The sequence below is a fragment of the Melanotaenia boesemani genome, chromosome 16 (genome assembly GCF_017639745.1).
Source record: "Melanotaenia boesemani isolate fMelBoe1 chromosome 16, fMelBoe1.pri, whole genome shotgun sequence".
NCBI classification, from domain to species: domain Eukaryota; kingdom Metazoa; phylum Chordata; class Actinopteri; order Atheriniformes; family Melanotaeniidae; genus Melanotaenia; species Melanotaenia boesemani.
In genome coordinates, this window is record NC_055697.1 from 21,597,813 (window position 1) to 21,622,797 (window position 24,985).

A 24,985-nucleotide genomic window follows, 5' to 3' on the forward strand; every position below is an offset into this window, starting at 1 on the left:
AAAAAATGCCTAAACAGGTCTGAATAAGGCTTCGTTCTGACATTGACAAGCCAGTGTAAGACAGATGAGAATATCCAAGAATGGTAGCAGTGCTAATCCTCATGGGCTTACTTATCTTTTTATCTTGTTACTTATCTTGTTATCATCAGTGTTATATAGACAGCATCTGCATGTTGTGGTCCATAAGTTACTGTATCAAACAGAAACAATTTGACTCTTATGTAGGTTCTGGCTAGCAGTCCAGGAATTAAAGAAGCGCCCCATTAGAGAAGTCCCCACTCGGGTTCAGGAAATCTGGCAGGAGTTTCTGGCCCCCGGGGCACCCAGTGCCATCAACGTGGACTCCAAGAGCTACGACAAAACCACCCAGAATGTCAAAGATCCTGGACGATATGCCTTTGAAGATGCACAGGTGAGTGATTATTCTGTTGCAAATTGTACAAATGCAATAAATGATATCCACAGCTTTCCCAATATCAGCTTTTTTTTATTTATTTATTTATATATTTCTTTTTTTATGCTAAAGGGATCTTAGAAGTGAATCTTGCAGCTGAATCAACAACAGTATATTTGCTCATGGCATGTCTATGACTCACATTTGTCTAGGGATCAGTTGAATTTCTAATTCCTATTCGGAGCACTGTTTTAGCGGTCTAATATCTTCACACTGTGTTTACTGCATTTTCTTTCTGCAAAAAGGAACACATCTACAAATTGATGAAGAGTGATTCTTACAGCCGTTTCATCCGTTCCAGTGCCTACCAGGAGCTATTACAGGCCAAGAAGAAGGTATACAAACAGAATACCTGATTCAAATACACTGTGCACTCTGAAGATTTTAGAAAAACTAAAGCTTTTAATAAGAAGAAAATGCTAAACCTACACCAATTTGTTGGCACCTGTTTGTGTGTTTTCTCTTTTATTGAACCATGATTTGAAAGCAGTAACTATGTCAAATCAGCTTTCTGGTTTGCAAACAATTATGCTGCATATATTTTTTTTACCAGGTTGACTCCTCCACATGGCAAAATGATCTCATTAATTTGTTTTCCTGTCTCCACAGAAAAGTAAGAATTTGTTCTGAAGGCTCTTGGTCTCAGGTAATGCAAAATAAAAAAAATATTATACCTTATTAGTTAATAGCTGACAGTGATGCTGCTAACTGTAGATGCCATGCAACAGCCACTTTTTCTACTGTTAAGTATACAAACTAATACAACACAAAATGTGTGTTTTAGTGCCATGTCCAAATCAGGATGTAGTGGATACTACAAATGAACGAGTCATTATTTTAGATATAGATTGATAGATAAATATAGCTATTCCATTAAAACTTGTTACTTAAATAAATAATTTGTTTCCCTGGAATTTTATGTTTAGACATGTTATAAATCAAAACATGCAGCCATTTGCTGACATCAAGTTAAAAAAAAAATCTTTTGACATTTTGATAACACATCAATGGCTTTTGCTCAGAGGACTTTCCATGTCTACTTTTACTGTTACATAAATCAGAAAATACAGTTAGAAACAAATTAAATCTGTTTTCGATTTGTTATGGGAAATAGATTGTTCTACATGATTAGTTTTCAGGCTTTTCAGCTGGCTAGGTATGTTTTTGTTCAGCACCGTCAGCCTATCATGGGTATTTAGGCTTTTGTATAAATCTAGATATGATAAAAATGCAAATGAGGCATTATCTCAAACACATTCTTACATTAGAGCTGGAAAAATAATTCAATGCAGCTGACAGAATTGAATGTATAATTAATTAGTTTTCTAATTGGATTCACACACCCCTTCAGGAGACATTGGTAATGTTTGATAGCTGTACAAATCAAGAAAAAAGAAATAATTCTTACTACTAAATCTATTAAATCAGTTAGTTGAGTCATCACTTGAGCCATTAACGCATGAAAACCAAACACAAAACAAATATCAGTTAGTTCACACTGGAAAATGTTGTGCTAGAAAATACAGACAGAAGGGACAACCAAACTGTTTGCAAAGAGGCTCCTCACAAAAGTCCATCTCATTAATGGTGAACTGATATTTTTCACATTTATAATTTTTACTTTTAGGTTTTCACACTTCTCATAGATGATGCTGCTTCCCCTTTAAGCTAAAACCACATTTTAAAATGTTGACCTGCAACATACAAACAGTATTTTTCAAGTTACCTCCTGGCACTGAGAACTGTTATATCTGGAGACAGCAGTCCTTTAATGAAACCTAACTTGCATTATGGCCCCAACCAACTCTGTAAACAGTGCTGTGCATTCACATTAACTGTGCCTTTTTTTCTTTTCTGAGACTAAAAATAGCTTACCACATCTAAATAAAAGATATTATGCAAACTCTCTAAGTACTAAGTAGCTGGTTATGAGTAATTTAATCAAATCTGTCAAGATGCATTTATCAGAGAGAGCTGTGTTTTACTCTACTGCACCCTCCCCACAAAAGCTATGTCACAACCAGGTCACCCACAATGCTAATATGAATCATGCTTACATTTTATACAGGAATAAAATTAAATATTGGTGTGATTGGTCTGCATTAATCATAATTAGCTACACAGTTTTATGGGATGAACTGGGATTATGATTTATTCTCCAAGTATGTGAACACATACAAGGAATTTTTGCCAGCAGATGTTGTTACTCCAATAAGAAGTAGTAACATAAGCAAAAAGTGATAAAATAAGGAAATAAATACACTAAGTAGAAAGTAATAAATAAAATAGACTCTTATATGGCAGTGTCTACTACCAACAGAACAATTTCCATATACTATATAAAAGTACATAAGCACAACAGTAGAGATGCCCCATAGTCAGAGTAATTAAAACTAAATGTGTATTTTGGTATTTTTCTGTTAACTAATCAGAAATGTTTTCCCTCTTTCAGACTTTGAAGAAGAGTTTGTTTTGCCTGTCATGTTTTCTTTAATTTTCTTTTCAACTCATCTACCTGTCTTTTTCTTTTCCCAGTACAGGGGAAACCACTGGCATACGAGAGATTGACTAGTCGCACCATCATGGTAAAATGAATGGCTTCCCTCTCTCTGGGACATGGAGAGGGGGACCATCTCACCATCATCATTGTCCTTCATCTGCTCTTGGCTCAGCTGAGTGATAAGCCAAGCCGCCTGTTCGTCTTTTGTCCACAGGATGTTGCATGTCCATGGAGAGGAGGCTCCTGCTTCCCTCTCCTCTTTCAGTACCTGACATATTTCCAGTTTTCTCAGAAAGAAGGCACTGCTGGACTTGTGAGGACACTGAGAGACTGTCAAGACGAAACAGAAGAAAATCAATTCTAGTGGTCCAGTACTTTCACACCATAACTCCTGGACTGCAGCCCCCTCTCTCACTTTCAGCTGAAACAAATGATGTCAGAGAGAAAAAAAAACACATAGAAAAACTTAAAATGACAGATTAAACTAACCAATGTCATAGCTTTACATGGTATGAGGTTACAGATACTTTGTCACGCTATGGGAAGTGTTGTGCAGAATGAATATACAATATATATATATACATATACATATATATATTATGATCCTGATTATTATTTATTGTGCATTTATTTTGCTTTGCATTATTTTATTGCACTACAATAATTAGCACATATGGTTCTCATTGCACCTGTAAAGTCACATTTAAACTTACAAAATGTCTCCTGTCTTATGTAGAACATAATTCTTTGTTATTCTCTCCTGCATTTATTTTTATACCATATTTAAAGACACTTTTACTTACTTGTATTATTAAAGTTGGCCCTCTCTCTGTTACTTTTGTCTGTTACTTTCTTGTATGTTTGTTTTAATTATGGACACACAAAGTCATTTATAACAGTAGTTCTCAAACTTTTTCTAGTACTTAAGATGTATCATTTTCATTTATTATTATCAATGAACAAAGAAGCATCTACAGTGATTACTATTGGATCTTTGTCAAATATATATATTTTTTTCCTTTCATTATCTTCATCCAACTCAGTTTAGTTCTGGTCATTTGGTGCCCACCCTGCACTGACTGTAAGTCCACAGCAAACCACACTGTAGCTGTGAGTTTCACATTCAAGTCTACTTGAAGAATCCAGGAGATCTTTAAGCCATGCACTTTTACCTTCTGCCACTAGATGGTAATAATTTATTTCCTGCTAATTCAGTAACTGGGGTCTCCTCAACAGGTATCAGCAAAATGCAGATGCATGTGATATTTCCATGCAGAAGTGTCATCATCTGGACTGCTGAAAGGGTTGTTGTTCAAACTCTTCTGATGTTTTGCAGAACCTGTTGATGTTTCAGTTCTTTGATGGCAGAAGAAACCATCACTGTTATAAGAGTCTGTAACCAGTGGTCAGTTTAGCAAGAACCACAAAACAGAAACATTTTTGTCTGGGTTGCATTAAGGAATGTGAACTGTGGCACTTTTCAAAGCATGCTTCTAGTATGTCTGGCTACATGCATGCAATGATTAATGGATTGGAGGTTATGGGTTTTAATGTGATATGGTTTTAGTGCCAATGACAAATTATGATTTAAGGGGTTTGTAGAGGACCATTGTTTATTCATTCTCTCTACTTTTATTGTCTTTACTGGGAAAATCTCCAAAACTTACTTAAAATGGAAGTGAAAATGTCAAACACAGGGAGAAGGGACGGAGATGGAAAAGGGGAATGTGGTAATTTTTAAAGGTTTGGTCACGCATGACAGGGTATGAAAAATAAACACATATTTTACATTTATATTAATGCATATTAATAGACAGACTGAGGTAGAGACAGGGGAGAGGCAGACTTAAATAAAAGCAGTGAAGCTTGATTTGATTCACACAATGACCAGGACCAATAGGAAAAAACCCTCCCAGTTTTGAGGAAGGAGGTGGGGTGGTGGGGATTCAAACTAAGGCAGGCTTTACAGTGACTCAAACACTCTCAAAGACAGACTGCAGACAGTCTCCACAACACTAAGATATGGGCTTACTGTGAATGAACTGAAGCTTCTCTCTTAAAACAAAGACCAAAAAGACTTAAACAAAAAGAAAGAATTAGACTCAGAAAAACAAAGATGAGCTGTGACTTGCCAAGGACGATGGAAAACTGAGCAGGTACATCACTTCTTGCTGTTTTTAGTGGGGGAAAAGTGGAGCAAAGACAAGCCTGAGGATACTACAGACTATGTTGCTATGGAAACCAAAACCTGGAAGCGGACGCAAGGACCACTGAATGTGGACAATCTCCACTGAATGCTTCCTCAACACATTACTATCCAGCTGCACACTGTGGTGAGAGGTAAATGAGCCATATGTCATGCTTCACTGTGCTAACACACTTATTTCTCTACAGTTTAACACTTTATTTCAGGGTTAAAGAGACTGGTCAATAGTTATACAAATTGAAAAAAACTTTTAAAGTATGATTTCACTGTCAGCTACTGAAGCAAATAGCACACACTAAAGAAAATCAATAATTTTTATTGAATGTTTTTGAAAAGATAAAAAGACAACCATAGATTTACAGAATACATTACCCCTCTTTATCAGCTCAATTGTCACAAAAAATTGTAACATATAACAACGTTTTGGAGATGGACACTTAGGACAATGCACTTGGAGATTTTAAATATCAGTGAGTACCGGTATAATGCATCACACGTGATTTTAAGACTGGGTGACTGAGCGAGTGTCACAGTTACGAAGTACAGAACCATGTAATTGGAGAAGTAGCATTTGCATAGTTATTTCATATTTCTGTCAACAGAGATGGTTTGATTCCCACTGGGGCCACCCAATGTAAAAATATACCCCTTCAAGACACTACAAGGTGTCCTGGATAAGTGTCGACTGAATTACTATAATTAGGGACTGGAGGTTACGGATAATTAGTGTTATGAGTGAGAGAATTAGTAAGTGATGACAGCAAGTTGCACCCTGCTTCTCAGTAAGATTAAGAGTCCGTTTAGTCCTTGAAGCGAACAAGGAAAAGATAATGAGGCATGATTATGAACACAAAAAAATGTATTTAACATGTACAGAATTATCTTTTTTTCTCCGCTCATTGTTCATGTGTGTATTCTCCTTTTGTATTGTGTTTAATAATATGTGTGCCAATATATTCAAGTTTGAATGTGAATGTGTGTGTGTGTGTTCTTACAGTATGCGTGCGGTGAATGGTGGGGAGTATGCCTTCTGATCCTGCTTACGGCTCCGGTGACTGCACCACCTTGTACAATCTGCTCTGATGTCAAAGAGGATTTAGCACAAAGACACACTGCAGTTTCTTTAGAACAAAAAACACTTCAATGCAAGCCTCTAGAGATGAAATTGGTGTTTGATAGAAACCTTAATATGCGCAGCTTGCAGTTTACATTCTAAAATCTACAAAAAAAAAGAGGCTTACTAAAGATTAATACAATAGGAGGATAACACCTAATTTTTGGTGCTTGTGGCAACCTTGACAACATTAGTAACATATGGTTGAAAATAACCATTGTAAATCCTGTTTGGGAATCAAACATTCACAACTTATGCCTTGCAGCCAAACAATGCTCAAAATATATATATATATTTTTTTCAAATTCTATGAGATATCCTGTTATCAGAGACATGAAATATATGTTAAATGTTGCTTAGGGCATACAGAATAAGTATTTGAAGAAAAACAACCTCAAATCAGAACATTTTAGTGATTTTTAAAACACAAACAAAATCCCAAAACATTAAGCTTTAAGTGGAAATATAAAATCTAATGGTTGCCGCTAAATAATGCCATTTTGATCTGCAGAGGAATCATCAGTGCTATCGTAGCATCTGTAATTGCCCTGTATCCTCCACTAAAGCAGTTTATGTCACTGAGGCGAAGTAGCTGCATTGCATACTTGCCAGTACTTAGCTTGGAAAGCACTAATATCTAGGCTGCAAGTCATTATCAAGATGGATTGTGGTGACAAATGGCTGCCCAAAGTGCCTAAAGCAGCCTTCTGGCATTGTTGGCATTAGGCACATTTACACAGCAAAGCCCCCGAAAGGAGTGCCCCAACCACCAACTGTTAATGAGCCAACAGCCAAGTGTAGTTTGGGAAAATAAAATCCGCAAACACAGATAATGACATGGTTCCTCTTTGTGTAATTGGCTCAGAGTGAAAACACTTTATTTACCTCTTTATCCCATTTTTTTCTGTACTTTACATCCTGTGTATGTGTGTTTGAGCCTGTGCGTGCATGTGTTTGATTGCACAATGTGGTTCCAAAGGCGTGCATGTATGTGCGGCCGCCCTTGTGTGACTGAGGTTTGAGCTGCACGGTGAATTAAATGCAGTTCTACTGTAATTAACTGCACTTACCAGTCTCCGTATGAGACTTACTGACGCACCAATAATTGAGGCATCAGGTTTTGTTTGTTTTAACCTGCCTTTGAAGACATGCTGGGAAGACATTCACATGGTTTAGTGGAAATACATCTGTGTGTACAAATTAGAAAGTCTTGAAAATAATCTTTTTATTCCGTAACTTAACAGCCAAATAACTTAAATACGAACATATTTCACAGCCAGGCAGGAGACTGTCATGACTAATTGGAAAAAGGACCTATTGTTATCCAGACGGAAACATTACCATGGCATTATCATGCCATTCTTTAAAACAAAGCACAGCAAGTTCCCGCTGATGATAATAGTTGTTTTCAAAAAGGCTTGTGTTTAGCTCAGCACTCTCTCTGGTATTTGTTTCTGGTATTTGTAATTTCATTAGAGGTTTGAATTTTGGAACCAAGGTCTGCCACAGTTCAGTGAAGCAAATCCAAAGAATTTGTGGTTCTGGTAAAACATAAAGCTGTGTTTGTGGACAATATTAGTGTTCAGCAGACAGGGAAGTCCAGTTCAGTTCTGTCTCAGCATTAACACAAAAAACCACAGTCTCCTTCCGTCTCCAGGACTGCGTGATGATTAGTGTCATGAAAAAATAAAGAGACAAGCAGCCTATGTAGACATATGCAGTTGTGGGAGGAGGGCCTTTATCACCCATGAAGCCCAAGCGGTATTGGTTTTGTTTCCCAGTGGGTCATCCGTCCCAAACCCCACCATCTCTTCAACCTCTTTCTCACTATCGTTTTTCCCGACCACTAACCACCCATCTGCCTCAGGGATCATCCAAAGCCTCTGAATCCCTACCCCAAAACCTCAATTTGTCTTGCAGCAGAGATTAATGAGGATAGCTTGCCAGGGCCGGCACTATCATGCTTAGGCTAAGTTTGGGGGTAGAAATGGAAGCTCAGCTGCTGACTGTATGGGCCATCCGTCATGCCCTATGTACACAGTTGGTCAGGTCATCCCTCTTGAGTCCCTCGGGCTATCCAGGGTGTAGCTCAGCAGTCACGGGTGCCTCTTAGAGGGACTGATAGGGGTATGCACACAGGAGCAGAGCTTGTTCCCCTGACCTGGATTTTATGCAGTTAAACTGACACTCAGTAGGAATAAGACAGTGCTGTGTAAGACAAATGAGACTGTGCTGTACATGGAAGGTAGATCTTTGGAAGATGAAGTGGGGTCATGACTTCTTGATGCAGTAGGTGGTGGAAAGTCAGCGGGAGTCATACAGTTTTGTTATTCTAACCTCATGATAGGTATGAGTGGGGATGATATCCAAGATGGGAAACCAATTTGCTTAGATTTTATATAACTGCTGTCTAACTTATGGCAAGTGCCGTTTGGACACTTACGGAAAGACCTGAGTGCTCTTGTAGCTTTGACAGAGCAGCCGTGACATATGGGTTAAGCTCAGAAAAAGAAATCAAAACCTAATTGGATTGTGATAAAGTAATTTGTTTCATGTCACAGCAAGTTGCAGACAGGAGGAAGAAAGTTAAAATGCGCGCAGCAAAGAAGAGTCCGTGCATAGTAGCAGCCAATGGCCTTGAGGCAGTTTGGTTTCCCGTCAGAATTTCTGACTTGATGTCATGCAATGCTTGTCAAGAACAACATCTGCTGAAAAGATGCTTGAGTGATTGTCAAAAATGTGCTGGCAGAAATACTGACAGCATGCACATGGGCGGATACTCTGTCCTGAATGGTAGAGAAATCATTTCTCCAGATCTTTCTGGTGCAAACATGATGCAGGAGACACTATAGTGATTATGGACACTGTAGGTCACTCTCAGTTCAGTTTTCTTCATAGTATATCTCCAAAGTAAAAGAGTGGACTCCCAAAGGGAACTGTACAGTTCCTCAACTCTTCCCCTAACAACATGCAGATGGGCCCCTCTAATGCCTGTTTACATATCCGCGGCATAGTTCATGACTAAAGTAAGCAAAGCCCTAATTATTTTACCCAGCGACGGGACCAATAAAATCAACTTCCCGTTCTCGTTATGGGTGTTTAAGTGTGTCCTTTGATGGCAAGGTTTTGTTTATTTTTAGAAGAATTGCATAGCCGAGAGGAAAGCAAATAGATGTAATGACACAGGGATGCTGACAAATGGGGGCCCTGGTGATGGATTCATTTTCCCATTGATGCCTGGAGGGCTGGACTGCCAAGGTGGCTCAGCGTAAATATTCACAAAATTCAATCATAACTGAATTAATACAAATGAATATGTTGCTTGTGTGTGACTGTCCTGTATCATCTCATACAGCCCGATAAAGCTTCAGTTTTCAGAATTTACATATTTCATTTTACAGAAGATATTCTAATATTTTTTGGTTGTGTCACATTACCCTCTTCCTTTTTATTAATTTTTTTTTTTTTTTTTTTTTTGCAGAATGCTGTGGAGAATAACTATCCCCATCATACTAGCTGGGATCCTCTGCATCACTGCAGAGAGCAAAAAACCCCGTCCCCAGGGTTCCATCCCTTCCCCATACAAGACCAAAGGCAACCTATCGGCAGAGCGTCACCACCGGCTATTACAGCAGAAGCCAGAGGTGCTCTCTTCTAGCCGAGAGGCCTTGGTTGTGACAGAGCGCCGTTACCTCCGCAGAGACTGGTGCAAGACCCAACCCCTTCGTCAAACAATCAGTGAAGAGGGCTGTCGCAGCCGCACTGTGGTCAACCGCTTTTGCTACGGCCAGTGTAACTCCTTTTACATCCCACGCCATATGGGCCCAACCTCCAGTCAGGGACAGAATAGAGGCCAGTCTTCAGGCTCTGGAAGAAAGAGTCACAACAAAGCCCAGGAGCCTTTTCAGTCCTGCTCCTTCTGCAGGCCACATCGCATCACACAGCTCACAGTGCAGCTAGACTGTCCAGACCTGCAGCCCCCCTTCAGACACCGTAAGGTACAAAGGGTCAAACAGTGTCGCTGTATGTCTGTGGACATGAGTGGCCATAGGAAACTGTGAAGGAAAACTTAAAAGGCCTTTTGAATTTCAAATGACACATATGTGCTGTCTGAAGTCTTTGCCAAACATGGGCTGGTTTAAGTAGAACTACTCTACATCATGTTCAACAAATAATGGCAAGTCCTACTATGAAATGACATGGAACTGGTGTGAGACAAAGGCTAAACATTGATTTAATTAGAGACTTGCAACCATGCTGTCATGTCAGTACAGCTAAAAGAATTATTCTTGTGACTGTGCAAGAGACACTGATGATAAACGTTTAATGAGCAACTCTGCCCCTCCCATAAGGGAGATACAAAACATGGACACTGAGGAGGATTTTGCTCACAATACTGTCTTAAAAGATATATTTTAGAAAAGTTTTTGTTGGTATTTTGAGGCATTTTCTTGCAAGTGGGTCAAAGCTAAAACAGTTTGGCCATTTTTACCCAGTTTTACAGCTATTACATTATCTTTACCATGAAGTCGGGGATGTCTTTGAGGCTAAAGAAAAAATTTCACAAAGCATGATGCAGCATGATGATGCAGAGGGAAGTTTGGGTTTCCCTGCTTAGGCAGCTGCCCCCACGACCTGACTCCGGATAAGCGGCAGAAAATGGATGGATGGATGGATGGATGCAGCGCAACAGAGACTAGTTGCATCCACCTGCTTGTAAACTGTACGTTTCCCATATACTAGCCAGTAGGAAAGTACTGTATAATGTGTAATGGTGGCGAAACAATATATACAGTATATATATATTTTATGTATGTGTTTAAAATATATTAAATCTATTTCATATAAAACTAAATGTGTTTTGTTTAATCACAGCTTGACAAATGAGTTTGTTAAAAGTGGTTGCTTTTATTCAATAAATATATTTTTCACAGTCAAAAGGTGTTTAATCAGAACACTGATGGTATTGCACATGAAAATCACATCACATGGTCCTTTTGCTTTATTATTGAGTTTAAACACTCACACCAGGAAAGGCAACACTATCTGCATAGGTTTTAGCTTAAAATAAAGCACTTCGACAATACGTTTGGATAAAATAGTAGGAACGTTTTAGCTCGGCATGACCTTTTTTTGAATAAGAAAATAAAATACAATAGAGATGCTATTTGTAAAAAATGTTCTGATGGTTTTCAGCCTGTGTGAAGCTGATTTCTCAGTTAAATACAGATTAAGTCTTCGAAATCAAAATCAAGCCCTCTTTCTCCACCTGCATTTGCCTCCTCTGTGCAATAAGAAGGCACTTTTTTTCTGGAAGGGGATTCAGACTTACCCCGATGAAAATTGTAAAATTGTGTGATTGTCCTTAATAAGGCAGATGTAAGATAGGAAGTGTTTAAAAAAAACTTTGCTTGGGAAAGTGTCAAAGAGGCCATATTTAGTTAATAAAACTTTTTTTAAAAAAGTGAGCATTTTCTTGCTAAAATTATTAAATAAAATCTCACCTTAAGGATTTTGTTTCCAGTTTTCTATTTAAAAACGTGTGTTTTCAAAGTCTGACTGTGAATGAAGTGGTTCATTTGACTTTGACTTTATAATTTCCTCTTGAAAAAGCTCACCATAGAGCAGCAGATAAATATCAAAGACACAGACATGTTAAAAATGAGAGATGGGCAAAGTCAGATTGTTCTTCTGCAATAGATTTGATGATGATGTCCCATCTTCAGCTTCATATCTTCTTACCCAGCTTTGCTTTCTGTGAAATAAAAAACAGGTATTGGGTATTTACTGTCAGCAGCCCTGGCACTCATCCTAACATGTTACTGTAAACGGAGTATCCTTTCCCAACACCTAGACCAGCATTTGCAAGCAACTGAGGCTTTCAGGTGAGGACAAAAGGTTAAACATACTATTCCAGTGGCATTTTTGGTCGTCACATTGTAGGAAGCCTTCTGCCGGGCCTGCTTGAAATTCTCTTCAGCCATTTTCACCCTGAGAAAAGACCAACAGTAACCATCAGTGATCTTCAAGGCCTCAAAAGCAAATATTTAGAGAAACACACATTTATTCACACAGCTGAAATTAACCATTTGCAAAATTTTCAGCTTACACCACAGCCTTTGGTTATGTAAACAGAATGATTGTGGTTTGTCAAAGGGTCAGTTTTACTCTGAAATGATTCATACAGTTTATTGCTGCATGGAGAGGACAAGCAGGAGGATTAATGTGTGACAATTACATCTTGATATTAAGAGTATATACACCAACATATTTTGCATTTCTTGGGGCCATGTCATGTTTACAATTAATATAAGGCCAAATAAATTAATACATCTAGGCTTTTCTCCTTACTACATGTGCCTGTGCTACATGCTTGCATGTCCACACAACACAGGTAAGGATATATTGTTCCTCAGGAATTTACAAAGGAAAACCAGCAGACAGAAAACTAGGATGATTGCCTGTGGCAAAGGGCAAAAAGTTAATGCTTTCAAATTTATTTTTATTCTTTCCTACTGAACAAGCAAAGCCTGTGACATTTGAGTCCTCTTACAAATGCTATCACAAGTCAATCTTCATTGGAAATGATGGACCAATTTGCTATTTGTTGACATATGCAACAATATCTTTATATTCATCAAACCACTGGAAGTCAACTGGATGGTGCATGTGCTCCTCTCATTACTGGGGTGAGGACAAAGATTTGGGTCATTTGCCCTCTTTTCCCCTCATGAATTTGAATGAATCCGATAGGATCTTCAGTGAGCACAAGCTGTACTGTTAGTTATTAATAGCACAGACATGCAAGTTAAGGATATTCCAAAATGTAGGAAAACTGTTGCATCTGTGGTGGCATTTTAAGTTTATTCTAATAATTTATTATCAGAGCAGGATTTGAGTTTTGATCAACAATAAACAAAGATTCTGTCAGTAAAAAAGGGTACCTCTGTCATAGTTTAAAACCTTCTTACCGTTCCTGTAATAACAGCTTATTCTGCTTCTTCCAATGCTCTTTAAAGTCTGTAGAAAACTCATGCCAAATGGAGAAGAAAGTGTTGGGAGAGACTTCCTTCTCTCCTGCTTTGGGTTTAACTGAGAAGGACACAGTCAGCTCCAAAAAGCTGAGGACAGAGAACAAAAACATTACTTCAAGGCCAAACTATTACAACATGAGATTACAGAAACCTACACAGATTGTTGTGAAACTTGGCCGAGTTACACCAATACACAAAATATCAAAGTCTTGGAATAATGTGGTTTTACAGAGAGTTGGTACGAGAATAACATAAAAAGCCTGAAACAATGGTGATTGCACATTTCAGAACATAAATAGAATATCAGTCAGTTAAGTGGGATGGCTTAGCTTTCATGGCTAAAACACATCCTATGTTGGGCTTTTGATCTCCCCTGTGTGCATAATTACTTTTGTGTGCATTTACATGTGCATGCAATATTTGAGTTGTGCTGAGAGAATGGAAAAGTAAAAAATATGACGAGGAGACAAAGTAAGAAAAAAAGAAAGAAAAAAAAACATGCATGTGGAAACAGATGACACATGGTAAAGTGTTAAATGTGGCAGCCATTTGCAGTGGATCAATATAGCGGACAGGTTGGGGTCTCTTTGTTTGGAGTCTGCCATAGGAACACATTCCAAGCCAGCAGAAGCAGAAGCCTGGAGCCATAGCTGTCTACTCTTGCTCCACTTAGATAAACAACGTAGACACCACACCGGGGGCCTCATGTCTGCTGAAGGCCTGCCATGATAGCCTGCAACTTTCATGCAACTGGAGGAACCAAGAGGTATAAATACTGAGATTATATTTCTTCTTTGCAGCAAGCATGTATCACTTCAAACTGGATAATACTGCATTACTGCTTTACTTTCAGATTCGCAGCTATGATCACTGCTTTGACACTCGAGGAAACAGAAATAGCTGCATTTGCGTTTCTAGCTGTGGATGCTGCAGAGAAATGTTTCAACAGAAAAAAGCACTTACTTCTTCTGAGTGTCTGCCAACTGCTTTTCCTGCATTTCCAGCTCAGTTTTGGCTGTAAAAGAGAGCATTTAGAAAAATAGAAATCACTTAATCTTGACATACCTGCAGCAACAAATCATTGTCTTATTGTGCAACTTGTTTAAACAGGAGGATTCAAGATGTCACCAATTTTTAACAGTCTTTCAGGGTCAACACTGCACTACCAGCTTATTAAGTGTTAGATTGTCTGGTGTTGCACAACTAACACATGAGCAGTGCAGATCACAGAACAAGTGCTTCTTTGTCTGCTGTTACTTCTTATGGAGACAGATGACTGCCTGCACAAATGTGCATGTCTGAGTGCATGCATGAGATGTGAGCAAAAGAAAGAATCGTAGAGTTTGGTAAACAGAAATTTCCAGCCAACCAAAGCACTTAAATCAGCATGCCATGAGCATCATTTGGACTACGTAGAAGATTATAATATAGTAAGTGCAGGTAAATGTTAACCCCATTTCATGTTCATGGGCTGATTTTTCAGCTCATTTTTAAATACAACAGAGCAGTGAGGGACTCAATGCACCTGTCTTCTTGTATCTTTATTGTACCACTGTGTAACTGTCATCAAGTAAGACACTAAATCCTTTCTTGCATCTCTGATCACCGTCAAATGACCCATAACCTGTCCAAGGCTTTCAGTGTGACAATGGATGAGACAGAGAATCTTTCTTGGCACAGATCTGGGCTCTGCTCTTATCCAGGGCATATCTGGTTGCAGTGTGTAAGTGAAAACCCTAATAACTGAGCGAGGCACAATGCTAAATCACTCCGAGGCCACAATCACGTTCCTCACTGCTAAGTGCTTATTAATTTATGTTTAAACATTGGAGGAAAATTATCTGCACTTGCCATAAATTTATTTTGATTACTGTACTTCATCATCAGGAAAAAAAAAAGTATTTCAGACAGATTAACCTTACCCTTACACAGTATGATTTAATATATATATATAAAAAAAAATAATTATGTACTAATTGTATTGTGATAAGATAATATGACATTGGCATGACTGAATTTATGAACAGTAGTTTGGGTTTTTTTTGTTGTTTTTTTTAAAGCAGCACCATGTCATTTTACAGGATCACGATTAACGTGTCCATATAATGTTTCATTTTACCATAAAGTGATAGCAAACTATTTGCAATTTGTTGTCGATTTCAGCACATTGGCTTTATTTATAGCTGACTCCAACAGTTTGACATCAGTCTTACTCGTAGTTTTCACATCCATCAGAAACAGATTATCACATTGACGGTGATCTCCTGCTAGTCATATTGGCTCCATCAAAGACCTGCATGCATGAGAATTTGTGAAGCGAGCGGAGAAAATCGAGCTAGACCAAACAGTCGAGCTCCAACAAGTCCTCTCCCACTGTTATTTTGTGGTTAGTTTCATGGTCAGAAAATAAACAAAAGTGGTTTAAACAGTGGAGCCAGAAACAGTTTAACCTCGGGCTCTTTAGAAATTACAGAAATAACAAAAAATAAGACATTTGGCTGTTGTTCATTTTACCGCTGCAGAGGAACCCCAAGAATCCCGTCTGTAGCCTTTTGAGTAACATATCCATGATGCACTGCTTACATTTTGCTCTCAAAGGAAAAACCTCATCATTTACATCAAAGAGAAGGCTCACATATTTTTCTCAAACACACATATAGGGAGAAGAAAAGAAACGGGATGGAGGTGGAAAAGGGAGAGGTGCTTTCATCTGCAGATTTCCTTCTAAGTGGACAGTGAGCTTTGCTGCTAAAGAACATGTGCTATGTATTATACTCCCATTTGAATACAAAAGCAGTTGGGAGAGGGCCTGCGAGCCGAGTCCTCCAGAAAGATTGGTCACAGTTAACTGAATATACATAGGGTCAAAGCCAGTGCTACACAAAGAATTATAATTGACTTGTTATGTTAAAACAAGCATAAAATGCTAAGTCACATTTGATGTGGACCACAATCTCCCAATATTGTTGTACATGTCAAATTTTTAAGATAAACATCTGACTGTCACATCTGGTAGACATGACATATAAACACTATTATATTCCTTGTGGATTTTCACATATTTAGACAAATAACTTATTAGTATTCTCCTAGCCTGAAATATCTCAAGAAAAACAACAATGAAATTTGGTATGGTGCTCAGAGGATGAATCCTATCACGTTGGTGAACCACTAATTTTACATCCAGTGTCACTATAAACCCAAAGTTTTCATTTGCCTGCCATCTGCTTGATGAATTGGTACGAAACTTTTCATCTTATGCCACCATGAGGTTGAGATTTGTGTTTTTGACTTGAATGTCTAGACAGCTATGTGATGGATTGTTATGACATTTGTTGCAGACATTTACTACTTCCTCACGATAGACAGCAGGGATTTTAGTGACTCAGAGCAACATTTTGAGACCAAATGTCAACTTCAAATTTTACCAAAAACTTTTTTATTCTGATATTATTTACATGTGTAAAGGATTAAATTACACAAAAATGGCCAACAAGTGCAGGTAATAGTTATCTACAAGAAAAACTAGATGGACCCGAGTCAAAAGCAGGGAGCTATTTCACGCATCCTGGAATAACTTGATAAAGTAAAACTGTGTGAACATTTGAAAAGATACGTCATCCAGAAAATTACATTAAACTGATCTGAAATGTCTCTGCAGACCAATACATCTTGCATTACTCTGACTAAACTACTTCACTTATAAGGTTTTGCAACAGGAAAAATAAATTTGCCTCTCAGTTTTTATCCTTTGATTGTTAAAAAAGGAGCAAATAAATGGACAAGGCTAAAACATTGCAAGTGTGATATGGAATAAAGGGTGGAAATTTCCTTACCACCAATTCCAATTTGTTAAGCCCCAAAATATATATATATATATATTTCTGCTGAACACAAGCAGTTTGGTCCAAAGTTAGTCATTCTGAAAATAAATTTAAATTTATAATGAATTTATTAGACTAAGAAATAATTTCTTCTGGCTGGAGATGAGAAAAGGGCAGTGAAATATGCAGTTGTGCAAAACTGTCCTAACATTTCACAGGCCCCCAGTGAAGTGATAAAAATGGTTCTAAAGATGATGAGCTTTTAACATATCTCCAGTCATCACTTCCACAGTCCATACATTTTGGGTCACTTGAGGTTTGAAAGGTTCTCTACCATCACTGTATACGTTTAAAATCCCAGTGCTGTTCATGTCTATCTGCAAACATTATCTTTTTAAAAATTAACTTGTTCATGTGTGTTTTTGAGGTTTGGTTTTAATTGGCTGCAGAACTAGTGACCAAAATTATTGTTCTTTGTCTAACCAAGATTTTTGAGTTGTTGTTTGTCTTGTTTGGAGGCTCTTTCAGTCGTCTGGCCATGTGGTGTCAGCCCAAGAGTCTGTCTTGAGATGTAAGTACCAAAATTGCTTCAAGACCTTTGCATCTTGGTGGGTTTACAGAAAAAGTTGATTACATTGAGATTCCATAACTAAATAGTTGAGATATTTGCAGAAGTTTAGCTTGGGGAGCACTGGATCTTTAAAGAAAACAAGTGATCACGATAGTTGTAACAGAGCACACGCAATATCTGAAGATGATAAGGGGACCTGAAATCTTTATGGAAATAAGAACCAGGATGATAGCAATGAAGCCTTCCAGCCTAAAAAACACTAGGAGATCAAAAGTTGATTATCTCATGTCCAGATGGAAGAAGGCAATTTGTGAAGATAATTTTTTTTCCATGGCTATAGAAAATCTTTAAATTGCAAAAATATAACTAGAATTTGACAAGGATACGTTTTTTTCCATTAAAAAGGTGAACACAACACAAATAGTGCATTTGTTAGGGATTTTGTTAAGCCTTGGATTTAATTTATTTTTAGTATTTTAGTATTTATAGCTGTACAGCAGGGTACTCTATATGGAACATAAATCTCTACAGTGCTCGTGTAATAGAAGTATGGCTTATTATCCTTTGATAACAATAGAAACTACAGACAAATCCATTAGATATCATGTTTTGACTACACAGATGTCAGACTTTAGTTTATGCCTGAATTTGGTACTTTTAGATAAATTTAGTTGACCAGGAAGAGAACAGAATAACCTTTACTTATTTTACAGAAGGTTTTCCTCAATAAATGTCAAATGATAGAAAAAAATAGACACACCTTGGCTGAGAAATTCATCCATCTTGTCCTTGAAGGGTTGCAGGCTTTCTTCAGAGGATAACTTGCAAACTTTCTCCGTTTCAGCTGAGCATGCTAAAAACACAAGACATGATCGTAAAAAGAGGGAAATAAATATTCCAGAGCTGGAATATCTCATCCAGCATTTGTATTGTAATTACAAACCATGCTGCACTTCAGCTTGGCTAAGCTTGCTTTGATAAATCTCTGCAGAATATTTGCTGAATAAGTGTCTGCAAACACATAATGATCCATAATGACTGATATGGTACCTCTAGGAACTAGATAGGCCTGCACTCTGGTCCCAAGAGAAACTTATCGTCATGCTCTATCTGCAGGGATCTACAAAGGTGGGGAGGCCATGAGATGCTTACGGGAACAGAGGTCATGACTGGGCAAATGGTAATTCATAGACCATATGGTGGCTCAGCCAAAAAGGTACATAGTGAGCTCCACCGACATTGCATTAATTGCTGACGTCCTAGGGCCAGCCAAGGCCATTTCTTTGCCGCTTCCCAATCAGAAACCCTCCTATGGAAACTGTCATCAAAGTCTATGTCTGTTAGAGCACTCTGCCTACTCTGCTAGGTAATGAAGAGGTCTGCAGCTATAGCATGTGATGATGTATTTATGAATGGCCAGCATGTGGCACTGCCACTGGGGTTGAAAGTCTGTTTCCCCTGCGAGCAACTCCATCTTTATGAATTGCAAATAATGAACAGCCTAAAGAATCATTATGAAAGAGGAAAAACAATATTTGGCAACATGGTTCAGGCACCTGATTGGTTTAGCAGCAAAGATGCATAAAGCCTGATGGAGAACAGACCAGGTTTGGGGAATAGTTGATCAGGTTGCAAGCTCACAACCTGACACTACAGACTCACATTTGTCCATTCTGTAGATTTAAACCAAAATACATAGCCTTTATTTATTTATTTATTTTAATCACCTCTTTGCACTTCAGGTCTTGGGAATTGTTTTGTGTGCTGAGAGACCTGAAACAGTAAAGACCAAGTGTTTCCTAGCTGATTCATTCATTAGGGCCCGTTTCACTCAACCAATCAGTTTAGCCTGTCAAGTATAAATTTCCACCCCTCAGGTATTGATATGCAGTAACAGCACATTTATTCTCGCATGCATTTCTCTGTAGCCCACTTAATTTATGTCTTTACTATTTAACTGAGACCAAGGCATTTATTTTAGCACTGTATAACTATTTTCCTCCATTTTTTTTATTGTTTTAAGCAAATATCTGTGAAAGAAAATTGTATTACAACAATAAATAAAAACTAATGTTTTTACTCTTTATTTTCTCCACAATAGACTACTGAAATTTGTTTACATCATAACTTTTTAATGTTTAATTAAAACATATTTTGGTGTGTGAAACTGAAGTAAATAATTTATTGGATGCATTGTTTTATACTTTACAACATCATTTTATGAACACTTGTAAAATGTAATGCAATCTGATCCAACAGCTCAGCTAGCAGTTATTTTTGTAAGATGTTTATACACTATCAAATTTTGTTGATGTTGTAATACTGTTGCTTGCTGTTGTAAAAATAGTAAGTCTGCTTACTATTAATTTTTGAGGTTCACAGTTGGTTCACAGTGGGGTGCAAGGTACTCCATTATGTTTAGAAATCTTCCTATTCTGTAGTAAAGCACATTCAAATACATAAAGACGATGGGATGAAATGTATAGGTTCAGACTATAAATTTACTCACTACGGCTGTCGTACAAATAAGTGAAAGTCAGTAAAGCTCAGTGATTAATTTATTTTTTAATCCTTTTTTTTTTTTTAATGAAATTAAAATAAAATTTGAGTTTGTTTTTTCTATCAAAAGCACAACAAAAACAAAAATGGGGGATACAAATAAATAAAATAAAATCAAAACACAAGTGAAATAAAAACATAAAAAAGTTTAAATCTGTCTTAAAGAGAACTAATGACTCAGTAGGTGGAAGCTGTGGATTTAATACAATATGTCTGATAGTTTTATATGCAAGATGCTGCTGTGAGACGGTTCAGATGTTGAGGTCTTGGTGAATGTAGAAATTTCATAGTGGGTCATACAGCTGATTAATGGGGGTATTTTTATAAATGCCTGTTCATTATTTTTTCAGTAAAATTACTCTATTCAGGCTTCAAGCCTTTAACTGTTTCCATTGTAATTCATTAGAACCTTGCCTGAAACTGTAAAGGTTTTCATATCAGCCAGCTATACTTCTCAGCCAACTGCAATATTTTCTGCACACAAAACTTTCCGTTAAAGCCGACATGTGTATTAGATTTCTAGAAGGAAATTAAAAATCATATGATTGACCTATTTTGTTTAGTTCTGCTAGCAACATGACCAATAGCTAAAAGATTAAAGAAGCCAGGGTTATAGTTAGTTAAAATGTTTAATTAGATTTTATTTAAAAAGAAGAACATAAGCATTATGGGTTACACGTTCATAAAACATCCTTATTTTAGATCAATTTAATTTCTCATCTTGGGGTCTGACAGAATGAAGTGTTGGTGGTTTGAGGTGAAGAATCTTTGAGATTCATGGTCAGGTTGAGATCTAGCGCCTTTTGAGGTCAACAGCATTCAGCTGAGGGAGCATGCTGCTGCTTCAGGACAATGCAATTATCATGAAATGCTCCAAAATGTATTTCTGAAGACCACAGCTACATAAAATGTCTCCAGTATTTACTTTATAATATTTATTTGAATCTTTCCCCTCTCTTGTCGTGATCAACCAAGTCATTTGCATTGTTTCCCTCTTTTCTTAAACATTTTCTTTTGATTAATACACAACATAGTCACTTGGGTAGGTTTTAAAAATTCAATACCCATTAAGGTAAAGAAAGAAGATGTATGGCATGCGTTTGAAAAACAACATAATTTATGATCGCTTACACCTGCACTTTCCTCTTAAACTGTCAATATGTCATCTGGTGAAACACACCAGCCTCCTTGGGCTGAGGAATGTACATCTGATATGTAATTTTAGCTTCCAGAAGAGTAAAATGATAATATATTTTCCTGGTAACTAAACTGTTCAGGGAATAACTGAACAGCGCAGGCAGTGGGAGCAACATGAGGTGAGTGGTATGTGTGAAAGGAACATCCACATAAATGCCAAAATCCAATCTTTCCCAGCAGAACATTGCATTGTAAAATGATGTCATTCACTCCTCCTGTTAGCGGCTTTTCATGCTGGAGCTAGTCTGTGTAGGTTTATGTGTAGTTATTGTTTCAAGACCAGAAAACATAAATTAATTAAATGCATTCAAAACAATTAAGCAAATTAGTTCATCCATAAATTTTACTTATGACTAAGTAATTGTGCATATCATGCGCAGAGACATGCAGTTCAACGGTTGTGTTTTGAAGTTGCTCAGGGAGAAGCTCCTCAACATTTACATTTCACAATAGCAGACACCCTTATCAGAAGTGACTTACAAGTAGGGAATACACAGAGCTGTGAGTGGTTTAGTATCTTGCCCAAAGACTGAACTTGAAGATTTGAGGAAGTCAAGGGATCAAATAAACAAACTCACAATTACTGAACAAACAGTTCAGTTCAGTAACAGTTCTCTCAGTATAACATAATTCAAATGTTATACAGAGGTAGTGAAAGTTCCCTGACTTTGCCCTGTTCACATTTTGATCTCAACTTCTTGAGGATAGTAAAGGCACGCCAGGCCCAACAGGAGTCTATATCTGACAAGTCACATCTGCCTCTGGTTAGCTCGTCTGTACGACAAACAGATGCTATCTCTCGTTGATCTGCCTCTTTAGTCCACACATGACCATAGCTGGTCAGGTTTGGAAACCATTTTTCTGTTGTGAAATTTATTCACCAGATAAGTGCATGTATTTATTCATGACTCATGGGTGAATAAACCATTAAAATAAAGGCAATGACATTTTCTGCATGACAAATGCTGTAAACTTATTCTTATGGAACAGTGTAGTCTACAACCTGGTAAACTTTTAGTAAATTTACAGTTTATAAATTGGACTTAAAAAAGAAGAAAAAGTGGAATGTAGGTTAATGACCATACCATTTAGGTCTTTTCTCAACTTGCGGAGATCTCTTTGAAAGTCCTCGAACTTCATCTGGGAAGCCTGGAAGAGGTCTTGGGGCTCAGGTATAGGGTAAACACACGTCTCCTTACCAGCTTCCTGATACATAACACACATACATGCACAAAAATATATAATGCAAAAACACACACATACACTGACTACAATGTCAAAGTCAATCTTCCTCAAATAGGAAAGGGCCTCTCTATACTGTACACACAAGGCAAGATTTAAAAAACTGCCTAAAGAGACCTACATGGACTTAGCAGTCCAAACGTCCTAGAGACAATATGGCTGCAACTACAACAAAGTACATGTGATTTCTCAGCAGTTAAGACAAGCCTAGAGCTACAGCCATGCCATGCTGGTTGATTTTGGCAAGGTGCATTTCTGAGTTCATCTCATCTGGAGAAACTAATTATTTACACTAACACTTCTTTGGATGCTGTGCCAGTGAACAGACTGCACTTTGAATGAAGCCAGACCAAAGCAGACTAGGAGCAGGAGATGAAGAGTGAAAAAAAAAAAAAGAGGGGGACTCATAAAGGAGTAACAGAAAGAAAGAAATTTGTCTCTGCTGCAAATGAGAAAAGAGAAAATAAATAATTTGATAAAAGGATAAGCCATGGTATCCTCTGGCAAGAGAGGAGATGAAAAAGGAGCTTTGGAAGGATTTCTAAGAAAATCAGACTAAAACAGAAAAGTGATTCAAATAAACAGGAACAAAACATACCTCATCAAAGTGCCTTAGATAGTAAGCAACAATGTAGGACAAACGACTCTGGGAGTTATCCTGAAAGAAAGAAAATAAATAAACCCAAAACCCCCTTTATTTATTAATTATTCATTTCGGAGCAGGGTATTTTAATTTGTGCAGACAAAAACAACAAAAGAAGAGACAGTGTTCTTAGAAGTTAGGAATCAATCATGACTGTGGAAAAGCAATACAACAAAACACAACAGTGCTGTGTTAGCTGACATAACTCAAGAGTTGGTGGAAAGTTTGATGTTCTTTATGGGTACCTTACTCCATCCACCACCACAAACACACAAACCACTGTGTCCTTATATGGCAGTGCGTAGGGCACAATGAGTCTGTTGTGATACTGAATCAGAACTGCAAACAGCTTCTCCTGTAAATCTACACAGCTTTGGTTCACATGTTTGTTAATAGTAAAGTTCCTTTTCAAAGCCTGGATTTTCAACTGGAAACTTGACAATAGACTGTAAATAAAAAATTAGTCTCCATGTTCCCTATTGTATAATAATGAATTACAGAGCAAGTTAAAGCCGAGTTTGAGTGGATTAAGATTTATTACATGAACTTGTCTCACTCAATTTTCACAAATTCACACAACTCTACTTCGGTACTTCAAGTTTACTGTGAATAAAACATCTGCTTTTGTAAAGAGAGGGATGTTTGCTTTTGTTTTGTCACACACACTCACGCTGCTTTTGACATCCTTCAGTTTTGGCAGAATGTCCAAGGTGAAGCCATCAGCCTGTCCTCGAGACCGATTACCTCCGTTCATGAAGTTGCCAAAAGCCAGGACCAGGCCAAGCACTTGCAACACACTCTGACTACTTTGAAGATTCTACGGTACATAAAGGAGATGAAGATGAGATGGATAACCTTTTTTTTTTTTTATTTTTTAAACAAAAAAGACTTGTCTTGTCCAGCATTGTAGCAAATAGACTGGAGGGGACGAAAGAAGGAGGAGGAAGATAGCAAAAAGCAAAAGGAAAGCAGAAAGAAGAGACAAAAACACAACAGATAGAAGGCAACGACCCTTCAATCCAAACTATCACCAGACAGCCGATATATGGATAAACTGATAAACAGAGGAGGAAATAATTGCAGTAAGACGTCCAGCAGCTCACCTTAACAACTCTCTGCTGGATTTCAATTTTGCGCAGGATTAAGGTGATACACTCATGGAAGGTTGATTGAAATAGGATGCAGAACACTCGTTCAGAGAAATTGGAGATTTGCGATATCTGGTATAGAAACCTGATAAAAGATAGATAAAAAGGATGAGATCAATCATTATGACATTTCTTTAATAAGTTATGTGTAGACTTTGTTTCAGGAGCTGGGCTTGGCTCTTACTGTTCTGGCTTGTCCAGTGGCTTGGCATCCTCCTTGTCTTGTGCTGATTTAATGTGCTTTTTAATGCTATCCATCTCATCATTTTGAGCTCTCTGTCAATTGAAAATGCTAATTTAGTGTACATGAAAATTTATGGGAAAAGATATTTTATTTGACATACTGCACATAAAAACTAAGATGACAGATATTTAGTCATGGTAAAAAAACAGAAGGAAAAATGAGCAGAGATTAAAGTTTGTTTTTTTTTTTTTGTTTTTTTTTTACACTTTTAGGTGTCCCACAACTCCTTTAGATTCATCTTAGAATTAA

The 24,985-nt window shown here is 37.5% G+C and overlaps 3 protein-coding genes across 4 annotated transcripts in view; 2 read left to right on the forward strand and 1 right to left on the reverse strand.

Moving 5' to 3' along the window:
- rgs7a (regulator of G protein signaling 7a) overlaps positions 1-3,789 on the forward strand; it is a 52,213-nt gene extending 48,424 nt beyond the window's left edge. The window contains exons 15-18 of one of the 2 annotated variants that reach the window (XM_042011044.1): positions 226-412; positions 700-789; positions 1,064-1,100; positions 2,990-3,789. In XM_042011044.1, coding sequence (XP_041866978.1) covers positions 226-412; positions 700-789; positions 1,064-1,084 — 298 coding nt within the window. In that variant the 3' untranslated portion in view covers positions 1,085-1,100; positions 2,990-3,789. The remainder of the gene's footprint in view (positions 1-225; positions 413-699; positions 790-1,063; positions 1,101-2,989) is intronic. The other variant, XM_042011045.1, reaches the window with a different exon arrangement.
- Positions 3,790-4,944: 1,155 nt separating this feature from the next.
- On the forward strand, positions 4,945-11,659 carry grem2a (gremlin 2, DAN family BMP antagonist a). The gene is made up of 2 exons (XM_042010940.1): positions 4,945-5,294; positions 9,756-11,659. Exon 2 carries the CDS (start codon positions 9,757-9,759, stop codon positions 10,333-10,335), a length of 579 nt encoding a protein of 192 aa, XP_041866874.1. The 5' UTR covers positions 4,945-5,294; position 9,756; the 3' UTR covers positions 10,336-11,659.
- The window catches only part of LOC121655994 (formin-2), a 37,672-nt gene continuing 24,341 nt past the window's right edge, over positions 11,655-24,985 (reverse strand). Inside the window, exons 9-18 of the mRNA XM_042010939.1 lie at positions 24,677-24,768; positions 24,448-24,577; positions 24,015-24,161; positions 23,300-23,359; positions 22,545-22,665; positions 18,464-18,556; positions 14,272-14,323; positions 13,246-13,395; positions 12,184-12,265; positions 11,655-12,029 (exon numbers count right to left, since the gene is read on the reverse strand). Of these exons, the coding sequence (XP_041866873.1) occupies positions 12,003-12,029; positions 12,184-12,265; positions 13,246-13,395; positions 14,272-14,323; positions 18,464-18,556; positions 22,545-22,665; positions 23,300-23,359; positions 24,015-24,161; positions 24,448-24,577; positions 24,677-24,768 (954 nt within the window). The 3' untranslated portion in view covers positions 11,655-12,002. The remainder of the gene's footprint in view (positions 12,030-12,183; positions 12,266-13,245; positions 13,396-14,271; positions 14,324-18,463; positions 18,557-22,544; positions 22,666-23,299; positions 23,360-24,014; positions 24,162-24,447; positions 24,578-24,676; positions 24,769-24,985) is intronic.

Excerpts from the sequence above, each read along its gene's own strand:
- grem2a (XM_042010940.1), top strand. The coding sequence starts at position 9,757 with ATGCTGTGGAGAATAACTATCCCCATCATACTAGCTGGGATCCTCTGC.